This window comes from Sorex araneus, chromosome 1, assembly GCF_027595985.1.
Source record: "Sorex araneus isolate mSorAra2 chromosome 1, mSorAra2.pri, whole genome shotgun sequence".
Taxonomy (NCBI): Eukaryota; Metazoa; Chordata; class Mammalia; order Eulipotyphla; family Soricidae; genus Sorex; species Sorex araneus.
This window is the reverse complement of record NC_073302.1, coordinates 79,934,954-79,953,796: the sequence shown is the minus strand read 5'-3', so window position 1 is coordinate 79,953,796 and position 18,843 is coordinate 79,934,954. Positions and strand designations below refer to the sequence as shown.

Here is an 18,843-nt window from a genome sequence, read left to right as displayed (position 1 = left end):
CACTGATCATGGCTCAAACAAAAAATAATAAAATAAAATTATAAATATTTAGAAAACAATTTTAGCAAAAATAGCTCTAAATAAAACTTACTTTTAGCTGCCAATTTTTTTTTCTTAACATCTTGGTTTTAGGCAAGCAGAAGTTAAAATATTTTGAACTTCACATATCTGACATACAAAGAGATACATTAATTTGGGTCTATAAAATGTGAGCATTTTACTTTTTAATTAAGTTATTTTCATTAAATATTTTTATAATTGACATCTAAAGAACCTCTAAGGAAGAGCTCTTCAAGTAAATTGCATAGAATGTAGCTGAAAAACAGGTTAAAGAAGACCTCAAAGAGAATTTATAACTGTTTTCATATACTTAAAGTAAAATAGTAGATGATCTGCCACCATTATTTGGACTTCTCAGAAGTTTGAAGTAAAACTCAACATGTTTAATTCTCTTTCTTCAAAGGACATGCTTTTAAAAATATGTTGCGTTTAGAATACAATTGTGATCCTACAAAAGAAGAGGCCATTTTATATCACTGAACTAAAATAGTAGAATCTAAGTTCAGTTTATTGAAAATTTATTGATTACCTATAATACTGTGACAACGTAGAAACTAGAAACTTAGTAAAAATAATTTCAAATTCTTTACATTTTGGATTTTACTGGAGAAGTTAGTGGTTAATAATATTTTCATGTAAAATTGCATTGTGAAAAGACGTCTTAGAAAAGGACTCTAGACCTAATTTACCTATAGGGGAGAGAAAGTTCAATATGAGAAACAGGCCAACCTAAAGATGTTATAATGCAGTGAATGCCATGTTGGAACATGGGTCTCATATAATTTACCTGAGAAAAAGAAAATTTATTACTTTAAGTGAATTCCCCAACATTTAAAATACAGGGTGGAGTCCGTAAATCTTTTGGCAAACTCAGCAGATCATAACCAAGCATTTTTGAAGGACCAAATCCAACTTTTTTAATAAAATTTACTGATTCTACCCTATATTTTAAACTTCATGATGCAAAATAATATTCAATAGTGGCATGTCTTTTGGACATATTCAAGAGTGGGATAGCCCCCACTCTTGCAAGTCTTTGTTTTAAAAACAACAACAAGCAAGAAGCATAATCAAGCCAGTTTCTTTCAATGATTCATAAAATCATTTAAGTAAAAAATGATTCTAAATTATTTACCCCTCCTGACAAAACATTTTCACTATCAGGAGTCACATGAGTTTTTCATTTGCAAGTTTTTAGAGCAATCTGAACAGGGCTGAATTGCTCCTGGGCACTTTCCAATAGCAAGTTTGTCTACTTTATTGCAGGGCCCAGAGGTTACCCCAAGATCGCCTGATAATTATTTGGTATTTGGAGGCTCCTGTGTCACTGCAGGAACTAAGGAGGCTAAATCCATGCCTGATGGAGAAGAGTTCTATGATTCTCTGCAAATTCTGGCCAGACAACATCTTGACGTCACTCCTTAGCTTCCAAAACCTAGACAAGCAAGAAGTTGCCTTCCAAAGAGAAAGCAGTGTGTTCTAATGACTAATCCCTCAAAATGCTATGCCACTTTAACTATAGACCCACCTCCTCGATCAATCAGGATGGCAAGATGGAGCTGATGAGCTCAGCAACATCAAGTCTGGATTTGGTCTTTAATTCAACTAGTCTGTTTAGACGTGTCTGAAAACCATGTCATCTGACAGTGTGGGGTGGTTTCTGAGTAGGATTTACAAACTCGACTCAGGGGCAGCTGTGCTATATTCTCCTTGACTGCTGAGAAAGGTTTTAACAGGGTACATGGAACCATACCTTCTGAGCTGAAAAAAAGAAGGAAAACCTGAACTAAAAATAATTAATCAGCAAAACTCCCGAATCATCAGTCTTGTGTTTTCTTGAAGGGTGGGAATGTATTATAGCTTCCCCTGAAGAAAAAGATTGTCATTCTTAAAATTGTGTCTTTCCTGAAGAAGGCTTGTAACTTAGCTAGAGTCCTAGACCTATGGCCTAAATGAAATTAGAATTTTTTCTCTAAATATGTACTGTATGTATTTGTTTGAAAAGCATGCCATCTTTGTGTAGCTAGGGTTGAAAACTCCCTGAGGCAGGTGAATTTTAAGAGTTCTTTTCCATGTTGATTCCATTTCTGATGAAATGACTATGTCTTGATTTCAGCAGTCTGCATACCTCTAGGTATTATAACTCATCTGTGGGCAAACATGCTTTTCCATCGAATACAAGAATATCTGGCAATTCTGTAGATACGTACTTATTTAAGGACTATCTAGGACTAATATAATAAGATGTAATAAACGTAGGGAGTATTTTACAGTAGTTGAAGGATCACTGAGGACAGTCCCACTGCCCTTCACATTCCTTACCAGCACTTTCATTGTGTTACCAAGGAAATGAGTGGGTAGAGGCAATGTTTTGCACAGAATTTCAGAGATTTAGGACATATTTGCAATGATATTTTAAGTAGACATAAGCAAAAATACTAAACATCCAGAACTCTAGTTCTTTAGATCAAAGGAAAGGGTCCTGAGAATTATCCAAGGTTATTTTCAAACTTCTTTACTATCATAAACCTATAGTGCATTTTAATTGTCATGGGTGAAAATTAAAAACTGTAGAGATAATTATGGAACCGAAGTGATAGCACAGCAGGTAGGACGTTTACCTTGCACGCAGCCAACTGGGTTCAATTCCTCCGTCTCTCTCGGAGAGCCTGGCAAGCTACCGAGAGTATCCTGCCTGCATGGCAGAGCCTGGCAAGCTACCCGTGGCATTTTCGATATGCCAAAAACAGTAACAACAAGTCTCACAATGGAGATGTTACTGGTGCCCATTCGAGCAAATCAATGAACAACAAGACAACAGTGCTATAGTGACAGAAACAATTATGTTAGCACTGCCCTCTGTTCTTTCCCTATTGCTTTTGTCTTTCAAAACTGCATTTCCCTCTAAATTTTTTATTGGACAAATAATTACTTTGAAGGCCAGATCACACGTTTTCAAAACAATCCAAGTCCATTCTGTCCAACATGTTTGTTAGGAGAATGAAAATGCAGACACTCTAGGATCTTTAGAACTGCTTCATTTGGGGCTCAGTAATTTGACAACTTGCAGAAGTCTTGCACATTGATCTGATTGTTTAGGGCTGGGTCCCAAGTCTTTCTCCCTCTGGTTTCCATAGTTACCTACTGCTAGTAAAACAGGTTGATATTATATTATCTATTTTAATTTTGGAGAAGGCTGTAAGAAACTATCAAATAATGCCTTTAAAAAGCAACTTCACTTCCTTACAAAAAAGGAAATGAGTAACTGCTTCATAACTACATTTAATATATGTTAATACATTATAAACCATTTTTAGATTAATATTTTGTTAGTATACCAATTTTCAAACATGTGTACAACTAAGTAAAACAAAATACATTTGACCATTGGATAATATTATCAAAAAAGACATGACAACCAATTAATTATTTAAAATCTAGGCCTAGTTTTTAAAAAACCCAGCTCCACATTGAACAACTAAATGGAAAAATTACAGTGAATTTATCCTGGGGAGGCACTCACAGTGATATTCTGAAAACTGTATTTATCTCCTTGGCCAACTATCATGGACCAAGGTGGAATTGTGCATCTCTCTCACATCAGACTTTCCAATCCAATTCCACCAAGTCATCTCATTATAGAAACATGCCAGAAGATGTACTTGCTGTAGGCATTTCCCAAGGTTCAGTCCTGAAACATGGGTACCAGCAGAATGAATTTAATCAAATCAAACCTCCATTTTGGTTTCGGTTGGCCACTCTTGCATGTGCCAGCAGAATGTGAGCCATGACCAGCTCAGCAAACACAAGTGTAGTGTGTTTGATAGAGACTCTTGCATTGCTCAGGAGATCCTGTTACACATCTGCTTTGAACAGTTGGGTGCTCCCTTTGGTTAAGTAGAAATTGCACAAAGAAAGTTTTTCTTGCATGCAAAGCTCAGCCCATTATGGCAGCTCTTGTGACAGCATTCCTCCTTCTGAAAGTGCAGTTATTCTATCTTTATCAATTCTGCCAGCTTGAAAGGGTTGCTCACCAGGACTGAACTTCTTAGATTGCATCATTCTAACATTTTTTTGTGTGGCCAGACGGAGTGCCCTTTGTGTTCTCATGTGTTGTACCTAATTGTGTGTTATATTGTTTTAGTTTCTTAGTTATTGTCACTTTTCTTGAAAAGTAAATGAGAATAATTTTCTCTGCATCAAGTACAGAGAAGAATGGGGAGGAGAAATATGACTGACCCTTTAAAAACATGGTTTTGATCTACGTGGGTCAACATTCAAACAGACTTTTAAAAATAAATATAGAGTTGACCCTTGAACTCTGCAGTTGAAAATACTACAAACTAAGTTTCTCTGTTTAAAATATTGTTAATAACATTCTCTTTGATCTGACTTAATTTATGGAAATATTATAGTATCTAATACATATGACACACGAATTATGTATTAATTAATTGCTATTGGCAGGACTTCGAGATCAACAGCAGGCTTGAGAGAGCCAGAAATTTTATGCAAATTCTTTACTGGATGAGGTGTGGATGTCTGAACCCCTGCCTTGTTCCATGATTAACTGTAGTTCTTAGTTCAAGTTAATAACCAAGGACAGAAGATTTCTGTGTTCAGGTTCAGCTCTGTAGTGCAGGTGAAAGATGCACCTCAAGATAGATAATAGATCTGCCCTCTGTCTGAGCCTGTTTCCCTTTGCTCACAGTATACTATGTATTTAGGAGTGTCTGGGCTCCTTTACAGAGGGGAAAGTAGAAGACAGTATTTATTGCATAAAGGAAAAGAAGGGAATGTTTTTGCTACAGTGATTACTGGGACTAGAAGGACAGATACCCTGAATAAATACTTTAAACTAAACATGGAAGAATTACAGTAGAAAATTTAGAAAAATAAAAAAGATTAAACATAAACTCATCTGTAATTCTAATATATATTAAGATTTATAGACTTTAAAATTGATTTCTGTACAAAAAAATCATTATAGCATTTTTATTTTGGGGGGATAGCACACCCAGTTATGCTTAGGGGTTACTCCTGGCTCAGCACTCAGGATTTACTCCTGGCAGTGCTCGTGGGATAAAACAGGATGATAGGATCAAACGTGGCATGCTGCATGAAAGGCAAGCACCCTACCCACTATACTATTGTTCCAGCTAAAATTTCTATAGTTTTAAAATGATTACATGCGTGTTTTGTATCAAAAAGAGTAAGAGGGAGAATTCAATATAGAAATGGCATTGCCTAGTATTTATATTATTCTCATCGGTTACTCTATATGCTATGAATAGACACCAGCATTTGTTTGATATGATTTTTTAAACATGTTTAGTTAACATACCATTTATTGTTTTGGGTGCATTAAGGGAACAAAGGTCATTATTAGATACTTGTGGCATTTACACTAAGTGTAATTCTTAACATTTCAATAAAGTGGTTGATACATATAGACATGATTAAAATCTTAAATGACTTAACTATATAAAAAGAGCAAGTTTTCTGTTAGGAAATGAATTTTTTAGAGGAGATGGTATAATATGCTTATTTATAAAATGAGCAGACTATCGCCTGAGTTCTTTCCCTGTAAGAAGATGGACTTTCAGACGTCTGTACCTTTGCCTTAGAAGATATTTTTACTTTCTGCAGGTAAAATATAGTCTTCATTCTGTTGCAACAAAGCAGAGAGGAACTAGCTGGTGCCTGAGACTGAGTCATGTTTCTACTTTCTGCTAATAGAGCCAACTGGACTGCCTCACATTTTCTTAATCTTGACTTTATTGTCTCTGACCCATAAATACAGATGCATCTACTCATTTTTATCATTCTTCCTCATTTTCTCTCATCATTATCATGATGCTAATGACCATATTTCTTTCTAGACCCTAGCCACATTAATGCCATGCCTAATATCCAAGAAAAAAAATGAATCATATCACTACTCTAACCCTCTCTAGAGAACTAATTTTGCTTTCCCAAGTACTATCAGTTTTTGGATTTTCTTCTTAATAAGTTCTTAATGGAATTCATTTATTTATGTATAAGACTTTAGTGGGTTTTTGATCCCTAGATACACTTTATCAACATTGGTTTTGGAAGAGGAATGCACTCCTTTTATTAGTGAGATATCTATCTTACATTCCTGAACTCTGAATCTTTGGAATGAGAAGATTATCACTAGGTTGCAGAAAAAATAAGCTTATAATTCTCTGACTAATTATTCTATAGACTTGTGTACACTCCCTAAAAATTCCTAAATTTTCGACCATGAGCCTTCCTTTTGCTACTGGGCCCTTTTGCCTTATAGCACTTATTTATACTGCACTCCAATATTTAAGGTAATAGACAGGAGGTGGTCATTGATGATGGCTACATATTATTTAACTTTATTAGCTTCTCTCATATGTGAAGATGAGAGTGGACCTAGAACATTCTATATTATTTTTACTATGTACAGAAAATCCAGGGCTTGTCCAGATATATGTATGAGTGATCATTGAAGCTTGACCTTTATAGTATAGATCTGCTCAAGGTAGTGAGATTTGTTATATTGGAATTTGTCCCACGACCAGCCATTCAGAAATGAATGTGTGGACCGATGAAGACAAGAGTGTAAAATCTATGTTCCTTATTGCCTACTTTTTGCCACATTATTCTTACATAGATTTTAGAATATAATTTATAACTTTAGAATATAATTCTTTTGGGGATTCCTAAAATCCTACAAAATTTCCTCAAGATAATGTCTAGATTTTTTAAATCTAGGAAAAAAATCATCAATTTTTGCTATTTAGCTTAGACCAGGCATTCTGGGCTGGCAGATAGGGTTGGGAACAGTTTCTATGGCAAATAAGACCCTCACTCAGTACAGTACTTAAGGGACACCAATAATATAGACAACAATTTTTCAAATTAAACAATATCTTAAACAATAATTTGAAAAGCAACTATTCATACAGAACACAAAGAACATATCAAAAGCTGGTAGGGCATTTGCCTTGCACACGGCCTACCAGGCTTCGACTCCTCTCTCCCTCTCGGAAAGTCCCACAAGCTACCGAGAGTATCCAGCCCGCACAGCAGAGCCTGGAAAGCTCCTATGGCATATTCAATATGCCCAAAAACGCAACAACAAGTCTCACAATGGAGACATTACTGGTGCCTGCTCGAGTAAGTCCATGAGCAACAGGGGGATGACAGTGATACAGTGATTCAAGATCAAGAATACTAGGATTAGGGCGAGATGAACCTTAAAGCTCAGAATCATGTCCTATTTAATTTTAAATCCCAACCCTTTACATTACAAATGTTTGCAATAATTTTTATTTTTTTAAAGTTTTACACTATATTATTAAAATAATTTTTACACTAATTGCAATAATTTTTACACTATTTTATTAAATAGTGTAAATTATTGAATTTGGAGTGTACCCTTAAATTCCGTCATAGGAAAGGCCCTTACTCCCTTACCCTAAGCCAACCCTCAAGTCAGTCTCTTCTGGCCTGGGTCCAGTGTAAACCTCTGGCTTCTCAATGTCAGTTGTGTGTGCATTAACTCCTGGGCTGATTTGCTTCCAGTTTTTTTCCCCTTTTTTCCATTACTTGTCTAATAGTCCTTTCTCATGTCACCCCATCTGCCCTGATATATATTTTTCCAACTCCTTTTTGCCTTCACCATCCTACGTTATCTGCTGATATATCTTCACAGACACATTTATTTGCTCACTACATTTTCTTTGTTTTTTATATGTTACCCCTCCAGAGAGAGGAAATGAATAAGATTTTTTTTTAAAAAAAGAAAGATATACAAGGGCTAGGAAGGTTAAGGGACCATCTTAATAAAGCTGAGAAATTGTATGGGGTAAATGGAGTGAAATTTAAAAAATAAGTGAAATTGCTTTGAGAAATGAATTAGCTATTAATTTAGCTTCCAGCATGAGGAGTTTTTGAATTACACTTGTGAATTAAAGCTAAAAATACTTGAAATTAAAAATATTCCATCTTATTTGGCTTCATTTAAGTCTAGCCTTTGATTCCATCCACTGATTTTTTTTGTTAATATCTGCATCCTATATTTATGAACAACCAATATAGAATGAATTTTATTCAATAGTTTCTATGACTTAAATTTTCAGATTACAAAATGCTTAACTGTGCTGCAGACAGCTATTATTACTCTGTTTTATAGATGAGAAAGCTGGAGTACAGAGTGACTAGAAGGAAAAATAACAACCCAAATTCCACATTCATCCTCCTATGAGGGAGTGTTCTAGTCTCAGGCCTTCATAAGCTTCTGAAAGTCTAGGGCTCTTGTATTCTAGTGTGTTTTGCCTTCTCCAAAAATATGGTATGACAATTTTCTATCACTGAAAGAAGAGTTGGCTTATTGTTCTCTTCAGATAGTTAACCAAGGTATGATGAACACGCTCACCTTCAAACGTGGAAGTTGTGAATGCCAAATACTAGTGTGACACACCGGAAGAGAAAGGAGTAGCCAGCCCTTGACCCATTTGTAACAGAAGAACAAAAAATGGCCCACGGTGTGTGTGTGTGGGGGGGCAGTAATGAAGTTTTTTTTATGAAGTCAACACCTAAAATATTGACCTAATTAACACATTCATGAAGATTAATATTTAATCTTTAATTTTTGCTAATATAATGGATGTAAAATTCCCTTTTTCTTGTTCCAAACAATAACAACTATTTCTGAAAGTCTTCTTCCTTTGGCAGAGAGCTAGTGAGTCTTTGTTTTTGTTTTTCATTTTAGAGAAATCCCAGAAGTGCTCAGGACCCCTGGGGTGCTTGGGGCTACCAGAGATGAAACATGTGGTTCCTGGGAGTTATGCAGTTGCAGGGAATGAGCTATATCCCTGGACCCCTTTGTGCTATCTCCCTAGTCATGGCTCCGTGGTTTTATATTAGAAATTTCTAGAAAAACCATCTGGTATCATTGGACCCTTGATTTAATTTTTTAAAATTTAATTACATCACTGTGAGATAGAGCATTACAAAGCTGTTCATGGTTGGGTCTCAGTTATACACAATGTCCCAACACCCATCCCTCCATCAGTGTAGTTTCCCAGCACCAGTGTCCAGCTTCCCACCCAGCCCCCAACCAACTCCCTGACCCCTGCCTACTCCTGTGGCAGGGACTTTCTTCTCTCTCTCTCTCTCCCTCTCTCTCTCTCTCTCTCTCTCCCTCTCTCTCCTCTTCTCATTTTAGGCATTATGGTCTGCAATACAGATGCTGAAAGGGTATTATGTATATCCCTTTACCTACTTCCAAGACTCAGTTCTTGTCCATAGTCATAATTTCTAATTATTATTGTTATACTGAATTCTCCTCTATCTTAACTAACCTCCACTCCCACACCTTTTGTGGTAATTTCCAACCACACCATTGGCCAATCTTTCTGGCCCATTTTCCTTGACCTTGGATATTAGTTGCATACTTTTTTTTATATCTCACAAATAAATGCAGTTCTTCTATATTTGTCCCTCTTCTTCTGACTCATTTCACTCAGCATGATATTCTCCAAGTCCATCTATTTATAGGCAAGTTTCATGACCTCATTTTTCCTAACAGCTGCATAGTATTCCATTGTGTAGATGCAACATAATTTCTTTATCCAGTCATCAGTTCTCAGTCAATCTTGCTTCCATATACTGGCTATTATGAATAGTATTGCAATGAACATAGAAGTGCAGATGGTGTTTCTGCTGTGTGTTTTTGGACCCCTAGGGTATATTTGCAGAACCGGTATTGCTGCTCATATGGAAGCTCAATTTCTAGTTTTTTGAGGGATATCCATACTGTTTTCTAAAGAAGCTCAATCAGTCAGCATTCCCACCATCAATGAATGAGTAGACCCTTGATTTTTTCTTTAATGAAATCAGCTCTATAATCTTTTAAAAGTTAACTTGATCTTCTTTCCAAAGACTTCAAAAAAGGTCACATGCATTCAAGTGAAAGTTGACATGCTGAGGGACCCCACGCCTGTAGTTGCTCAGGCTGTTCCAAGGAGACAGAAAATGAAGCTTGCAATGCATTCCCACTAACCATTCCATGAGCATTGACTTTCTATGCCAGAATCATAAGCAGTCTGGGGACATACAAATCACTCTTTAGACATATCATTTTATTTTCCATGCAAAGGATTATGTTTCCAAACTGCATGTTTAAGAGTGCTCAAGATGGATGCTTATAGATATTTAGCCTTTGGAAGTTCTTGTATTAAAAAAATACGAGTCAACATTGCTAAGTGGCATTTCCTTTGTTGGAAAGAAGTATGGGAGAGAATGAATCAGGAGCATCATTGCTCCAGGGAACATCAAGTAGCTGATGGTTTTATTTTTATTTTTTTTATTTTTGAACCACACCCAGTGATGCTCAGGGGTTGCTCCTAGCTCTGTCCTCAGAAATCACTCCTGGTGGGTTCAGGGGATCATATGGGATACCAGGGATCAAACCTGGGTTACCATGAGCAAGAGAAGCACCCTAGCTGCTGTACTGTCTGGCCCTAAGTAGCTGATGTTTTTAGCACTTTGTCTTACACTCATTTGCTTACACACACCCACATATGGGATCAGTATCTCTTATTTGTCTTTAGTAATTAGAATGGTATGTAGTCCCCCAATGGTACGTAGTGTCCCAAAGCAATCTTCTTCAGATTTGATTATACCAGATGAGTTAGAATGGCAAAATTAATAAATTATAGCTTAATTCATTATTTATTCTCTTAGTAATATTGATAATTTATAAAAGATTATAATTTGAGGCATGAATCATTTCATTGCATTTCAAAGTTATGTTGGCAAATGAAGATCTTGTTTATTTATTTATTTTTTATTGAATCACCATGAAAAAAGTTACAAAGCTTTCAGGTTTAAGTCTCAGTCATGCAATGATCATACCCCCATCCCTTCACCAGTGCACATGTTCCACTACCAAGAACCCCAGTATACCTTCCATCCCATCCACCCTTCACCTGTGTGGCTAATGATCTTCACTTAAGTCAGATCTTGTTTATTAAGAACTTGCAGGCCCCCTGTATCATCATCAAACATTAAGTCAGAGCTGCAGAACTTGGGACACCCTTCAGATTTGTGAAGCATCCGCTAAGCACACGAAACAGTTAACCAAAATAGGATTGCAGGGGAAAATGGCTTTTATATTCACAAGGAGAGAAAACATTGAGTATTTTGCCTCCCTTGGAATGGGACTTGTGTGTTTTTGTATATGAGGGTCATTGGCCAGTATGGAAAAATGTCCCCAATGAAATGAAATTAAACAAATCTCTGAGTAATAAGACAGGTGAAAATTTGTTGAAAATGTTTAACATCAAAACTCGAGGATCGGACTGAATAGAGGGATAAAAGTTTAGATTAGGCTTATTGAATATAATCATTGTCTCTGTTGACTGATGAATGTATGTGATCAGGTGGTCACATCTAACTAGGGAATTCAATAGCTGTTGAATGATATTGAAAATCACTGATAGAAATTTTGCTTATTGACAATTTTTAACTTCCCAATCATTGACTCTTAAATAGAAAAACAAGTGCATTGGCATTTTCAACTCCTAAAACAGTGCTCATAATGTTGAAGATGCATAATAAAAATTGGCGAATAACTGAATGATAATTCATCCCTATTGTGCTTACAGTCTTACTATACATGTTTGCTTGCCTGGATGTGCTCAGGACTTACTCCTGGCTCTGCACTCATGGATCACTCCTGGCAATGCTCAAAGAACCATATGTGGTTCCAGAGATCAAACCCATGTCAATCACATGCAAGGTGAGCACTCTACCTGCTACACTATTTCTCCAGCTCCAAATCTTCTATAGCTTTGAGAAAAAATACATCTGTTTTGTTAGACTGCCTTTTGTCTTGAGGGTGAGGGGCACATGTGCCAGTGCTCAGGACTTACTCTTAATTCTGCTTTGAAGGGTCAGTCCTTATAGTGCTCAGGGGACCATATATGGTACCATTGATCATGTGAAGCTCCCAAAAGACAAAAGAAAACCCCAATCAAACAAAAAGAGAGATGTATTTTCTTCTCAAAGCTATAGTACGATTGGAAGCTGGAGAGATAGTGTAGCAGATAGAGCACTGACCTTGCATGTGGCCAACATGGTTTTGATCCCTGGTGCCTCATGTGGTCCCCTGAGCATTTCTAGGCATGCATTTTGATTGGTAAACTCAATCTGCAGGCCAACATGGAGCTTCTCTTGCCATTGGCCAATTATTCCTTTGGCCTTATATGTGTGTGTGATTCTTTATTTTATCCTGCACCTGAGATAAATCATTCCATTTAGCCAGTTTATTTTATACTTCCTGCTTCCCCCAGCAGCCCCCCTCCACACACACACATTGTTTCCCAAAAGATTTAAAGCAATTTACATTGGAAATTAAATTTAACTGTTATGGTAATATAGCTGCAGCTTTTTCATTTTTTCCATAGCTTACATCCTAAAGTTCTTTCTAATATCTTAAAAGCAATTTTTACATTCTAAACAGCTGAGGATAAAATAACAGACAACATAGACAATAATTTCAAACAATGAAGACTGAAAACCGGAGTGTTTGCCTGCGGTGGAGAGCAGCTATATAGCTTTAGAAGGTGATGGAAATGTTACTTATCACTTTCTGTTTGATATTTTACACAGTCTTTTTCTTTTCAAATTGTGAAGATTGCCCAGCAAAATTGTGACAGCACTATTGGAAGACTCAGAACCTAATTCTGAGTCTTAGGTTAGGCATCTATTGACAGCCATCATCAAACAAAAGCTTTTGTACTTGAAATCATTGTTGTTATCAGTCATGGTGGTGGAATTGTTATGTGTGCATGTGTGCGTGTGTGTATGTGTGTGTATGTGTGTGTACATGCATGCATCCAAAGGAAAGTGAGAGGATATATAAGAAAACACTAAGAATCCAATCCAGTTTCTGCATTTCTATATTTGAAGTCAGTAAAGGTGAGGCCTGATATTTCTGATGCATGTCAAAATTTGAGACTCCTTCCTCCAGACCAAACCCACTGTGGAAGTTTCTCGTTCTGAGGGATCATAGAGTAGGGTGAGATGCTGTTAGGTGCTTTAGGGACTGGCTGATATCTTCATTGCTGTTACGTTTTTATTGAGAATCCCTCCTTGATTGACATTTGTCTTCTTTCTCATATCAGCAAACAACTCCTTGGGTCTCTAAATACGGAAATCTTTGCTTTTGATTGTTTAGGCCCAGCAGCTGTGATTTTAAATAAAGTAGGATAGCAATAGCATTCAAGGTATAGTGTTCTCATTATAAGTACATGTCTCTATGAGACATTAATCCCAATTTCCCAATATGGAAATGAACTTTGGTTATGATCCATTTTTTCATTATGTATTAACAATATACTATGAATAACAAAATAGATACAAGCCTAGAAAACAAGAGAAATTTCTTTTTTATGCAAATACCTTAAAAACAGTAATACAAAAATACAAAATTCTATTTTAAGAAAAAAAAGAATGCAGTTTAATTTGACAAATTTGAAACCCATATAATCAACAAAATGGAGAAAGCACAAAATGGATCAGATTAGACTCAATACTTACAGTTATTCTTTAGAAAAATCAATCTAAGAATTTGACTATGTTGCTGGTAAGAAGAGGTTCCCTAGGAAGCTTGTGACAGTGTGAAGGGGGCAGGCAGCAGCTTGGAGATGGGCATCTACTACTGTATCCACCTCAGTTATCTGGGGAAGTATAAAACCAGGCTGCAGTGAGGAATTGCTCTTTGCAGGAAAGAAAAGCCACTTTCCCCCCCCCCCCCCGACTCAATTATGAGGATCAGTTTTCTCATTGTGTTGCCTTTGGTCCTTTGTTGTTACTTTACTTTAAGTTAGTCCTAAATCTTACCCAGGCTTTCTGGGGTCCAACAGCTTCACTTCACAGAAAAGAAATTCAGGGTGGTCTGGAGAGAGTGCTTGCCTTGCACTTGGCCAACCTGATTTCTATCCCCATATGGTACCCAAGTACTACCAGGAGTAATTCTTTGAGGTAGAGACAGGAGTAACCCCTGAGCATCTCTGGGTGTGGCCTAAAAACCAAAAAGAATCAAGAATAGAAATGCCAGAGAGACTGATGGTGAAGTAAAACGTGTTTATATGGGAAATAAAGAGAGGAAAGGGAAAATAAAGATGTGTTCAAGATAACACAGCCTTCTCAGACTGTGAAATGTGCCCTGACACAGGAAAGTCCCCTTCTCAGTCAGACGCAAGCCAAAAGGGCATCTTTCCTCTACCAAGTTCACTTACAGATGGTTTTAGTCAACTTGTCTGCCCCCAAATCTACTGTTAGAATGTTGCCAAGGGCTAGTAGAGATTGGAGCTCTAGCTCTTGATGGTCTTGTGATATTTTTAGCACCACCTTTGCCACCATCCCTGTCCCTAGAATGAAATTTTGCATCTCAATGGCTCCTGAGATGGGTCTTTTGTGGAAATGTACTTCATGCCTTTAGGCTGATTATAGGTTTCAGACAATGTTTTTCTCACTGTATGTTACCTGGGAACCCCTACCTTCTTGCCTGCACTGATTAGAAACTAAAAAAAACTGCAGTTGCTGCACATGGTTACAAAGAAAAGTTAAATTCAAATTTACTCAGTTAATTTCATCTTTAAGACAAAAGAGCTATCATAACACAAAATTGTTGCAATGAATATAGTTTTATCACAGTATGAGTACTTTATTGAAAAATTATTTTATTCTTTTCCACAAATTCTTAACTTTTTGTTGAAATTTTCATCTTAAGTGATTTAATCTTTACAAAATAATGTAAGACAAGATCATGGGACTGAAAATAAAGAAATGATTGAATCAACATATCCCAATAAAAAGTGTTCAAATTGGATTTCATTACATAATAAATTCTCCTTCGTCTTTCTTTGACATAATTAATATTGGTCAGAAAAACCAATAAACCAAATAAATTACTAAACTATCATAACTACTTCAATTTCATTCTGCAGACAGTGTCTCTTTTTAGTTGTATAATGAAGCCTTCTCTTATAATTTAAAATCCTGACAGGCTACTTAGTTGAAAACAAAATTTAAGAAAGAGTCAATAAATACTCAAACATAGTCAGGGGACCTTCTATTTTCACAAAAGTTCAAAGAACCCCTTTAAAATATGAAGTCTACAAAAGTAAAGTTCACCTTTCAACTAAACATTTCATTTTTAAAAATTGGAGATAAAAACATGAATCCAATATTGACAAATAGCTGTCCTTCATATTTTCATAGTTACACACATTTACCAAACACAGGGAAAATTTTTTATTTTGTCTAGACGGAAGCTGGATCTCCATCAGCATAATATATCACAGTATGAGTTTTGTTCAAAATTGAATTTGCATCTCTGCTGCCACATATAGGAAGTTCATTCTCTTGCAGAAATAACCAGTGAAAAAGTATAATTTTCAGTCTTTAGTGAACTGTGGTCTTCTCATATGCTTATGATCCTTGCACAATTTGTTAAGCTCATTTTTCACAGATGCCAAAGAGTAATTACACTGTGTCTAGTGCTAATATTGATGAATGCAAATATTTCCTTTACATAACTTATTTCAAGGCAAGGGGATATTTTCCAACCATATAGTTATTTGTGTTTCCCGAAATTAATGCATCTTCTCAAAATCAATGACAAGGCCACCATATGTATATGTGTATAAAATTGTGATCAAGAGTCAAGGAAACTGAAGGGAATTGTGTGTTCTTGCCTCCTAATTAGCCTGGGGTAACAGAAAAAAAAACTTCAGCCTGGATCAACGTTTTACTCATTGAGGGACCCTCTTCACGAGACTCAGCTCCATAACCTGTCGTCTAATTAAGCTTCCTTTAACAAAAATCATTTGGAGTTTTATATATGACTTCAATGACTGGGAACCTTAAAAGGCCAGAAACCTATTTGCTAATTATCCCTTGAAAATGAGAGTCAAATGACAAATTATTGAAAGGAAATTGAGTTCTTAATAGTTAGGTCAAAATACTGAAACATGATCTCTAGCTAATAGTGGCTCTTTAAAGAATGACTGTTACACACATACACAACTTCAACAGCCCCTAGATATTTGTATTAGAGACACCATTTAAATGTGAACTACATCTGGTGCTCTTTGTGCTGCAATAAATTGAACGTGTGAATTGAACTTGTAGCAGAAGTTATTTTCTTCTTTTGCTTTTAGCAATCCTGAGAAGCAGAATGTCAAATACACATGAAAGCCCTAAACTGAAGCAATAAACAAAGCTAGTTTGGGCAACTTTGGAAGAAAAGGTGTCAGGAAGAGATATTTCCTATGAGGTCTACAAAAGTCAAGTTTGTAGACTTCAAAATGGGTTTCCAAGAGCAGTCTTGCTTTTTTGATAATTAGCAAGGAAGATTAGATCTTCAAGAATTTAGAACACACTAGATGAGAAATAGGATTTTGGCTTGTCAACACTCTACTTTGTAGAGGTATGTAACCACATCAAAGAGACTCCTACAGGGAGAAAACTTAAGATTATAATACTTTATTTTTGTTGTTTGTTTGATTTGGGGCCACATGCAGCAGTGCTCAGGGCTTACTCCTGGTTCTGCACTCAGTGGTCACTCCTGATGGTGCTCAGGGGACCATGTGGGATGCCGGTGATTAAACCTGGGTTGGCTGCATACAAGGCAAAAGCCCTACACTCTATATTATTACTCTGCCCCAATAATAATATTATTGAGTTTAAAGTTGCATTATAATCTTTTACATTAAAAGTGAAATTTCATTTTGGTCTCCTGATCCTTAGAAAGTTGTTTCCTAAATTTTTCAAGTTGTTGGTTCACTAACCTCCTCATGGGCAACATTTGATCAGTCAAAGAAATTTAATTGCTCCTTGAACACAGACAAGACTTGGTGCTCAAGACAATTTTGTCATCTCCAAAATATAGTGCTACTTCAACTTGTTACTTCAGACACTTTTAGCAATACCTCAGTAATCTATGCTCTATCTACTTTTGTTATATCACTGCACAGAGACAGATAGACTTCTTGTTTGTTTATTTTGGGGGTCACACCCAGCAGTGCTAAGAGATTACTCCTGGCTCTACACTCAGGAATCACTTCTGGTGGGACTCGGGAACTGTATGGAATTCCAAGATGGAATGCAAATTGACAGCATGCAAAACAAGCGCTCTACCTGCTGTACTGTACTTTGAGTCCCAAGAGACAGATGTTTTAAGATTGTCACTAAAGTCTGTAGGCTCAGAGCCTTTCCTGATGGGCTGCATCTCTCTGCACTGTTTCCCATTAACTTTGTCTCAGGCTTCTGGCCTGCCCATGCTACTCATCAGCCTGAAGTCAGTTCTCACTTCTTGGTTATGCTGAGCTGTGTTTCTTGGACCACCAAGTATTTCTCAATGATAGCATAAAAAGGACAGTGAAGGAGGAAGCAGACTTCTTTTGGGTGGTGTGTGTCTTTCAGAGCTGGAATTTGAAATCTCTGTGTGAAAGGAACAGTGAATGGGTGTAATTAGCCAGACTGATGAAGGAGTAAAACCTGGTAAGCAATTTTTTTTCCAACTGACTTAATGAAAAACATTAGTATCAGTTTCTGTCTAAACTGAGGGTAAAAGTAGTGATGAACAAAAGGTGAAGATTCTGCGTGGGCTTGGACTCTTCCTGAAAATAAATTTTGCTTGGGCGGAAGGTATGTGGTTCATCTAAAATAAAATTGACTTCTAGTTCTTCTTTATTTTTTTTGTAGTTTATTTTAATATATTTCAAGAAGTGAAAGAGGTACTTACAAATGCCCAAGTATATTTCCTAACCCAGTGATCTGTTTTTTTTTTTTTATGATCTCCTTAAATTAGGCACTTTCCCTAGCTTAGCTTATCACAAGGAATTTTTAAAGATTGATTTAAGATTATCTTCCATCATCCTGCATTCCTCCCCTGTGGGGTGAATCAGGACAATAGATGCCAAAGACCTGGGGACCTATTCATTTTTAAATGGCAGCAATAAATTAAGATACCCCCCTCCCAGGAGATATTTTCTTTCTGTCAAAGGGATTTAAAAATGTTCTTCTTGCATTGTTTATGAGAGCTGGTAAAAGCCTTCTAGCCAATGACGTGAGGTTCACGAGGACATGATCTGATATGAATAATTAATAATAATAATAATAGTAATATAACAGTTCCTGGGATATAGCTCAGGATAGACTCACATTATATTTTCTAGGCCCTGGGTTCTAACCTCATCACTGCTTGAGCCCAGAGAACTGCAGAGGGGACCAAGTGTCCTCAAAGCATGGCTGAATCTAAGCAGGGCCCATCACTAGGACCTAGCAGTGACCTGTTTGGCCCTAAGACCCCAAGAGCACTGCTTGGGAATTCTTTCTTACAGAATACATGACAGTCTCTTTGGAGCTTGACCTGTGAACTATATAAGTATTCTTCACGCAGCAAGATTACACATGTCAATGATAAGCTCCAGTATAGAGTCCAGAGTGAATCCATGATGCTGTTTCTCTTTCTGCCCATGACCAGTTTTCCAGAGATATCATGTAGTTGTCACCAATTTCTACTTTCTGACTTTGACATTAAGAGAAAATATCTTTAATTAAAATATCTTTAATTGGGAAACTGTTGAAGGACCAAGCCAATGTCTTTTACTGTAGATATTGTTTTCTGTGAGGGGACATTTGTTAATGTAACTTGAGGTCACAAAATACTTTCTTGATTTTATGGGGAACAGAAAGACATATGATTGTTTT

At 36.5% G+C, this 18,843-nt stretch overlaps 1 protein-coding gene across 4 annotated transcripts in view; it reads left to right on the top strand.

Annotated features, from left to right (window-relative positions):
• NTRK2 (neurotrophic receptor tyrosine kinase 2) overlaps positions 1-18,843 on the top strand; it is a 398,774-nt gene that overhangs the window by 209,028 nt on the left and 170,903 nt on the right. Inside the window, exon 14 of one of the 4 annotated variants that reach the window (XM_055135656.1) lies at positions 1,327-18,050. The exons of the other annotated variants lie outside the window; for them this stretch is intronic. Within the exon in view, the coding sequence (XP_054991631.1) occupies positions 1,327-1,355 (29 nt within the window). The 3' untranslated portion in view covers positions 1,356-18,050. Of the gene's footprint in view, positions 1-1,326; positions 18,051-18,843 lie in introns of those variants that run through there. 4 annotated transcript variants of the gene reach the window in all.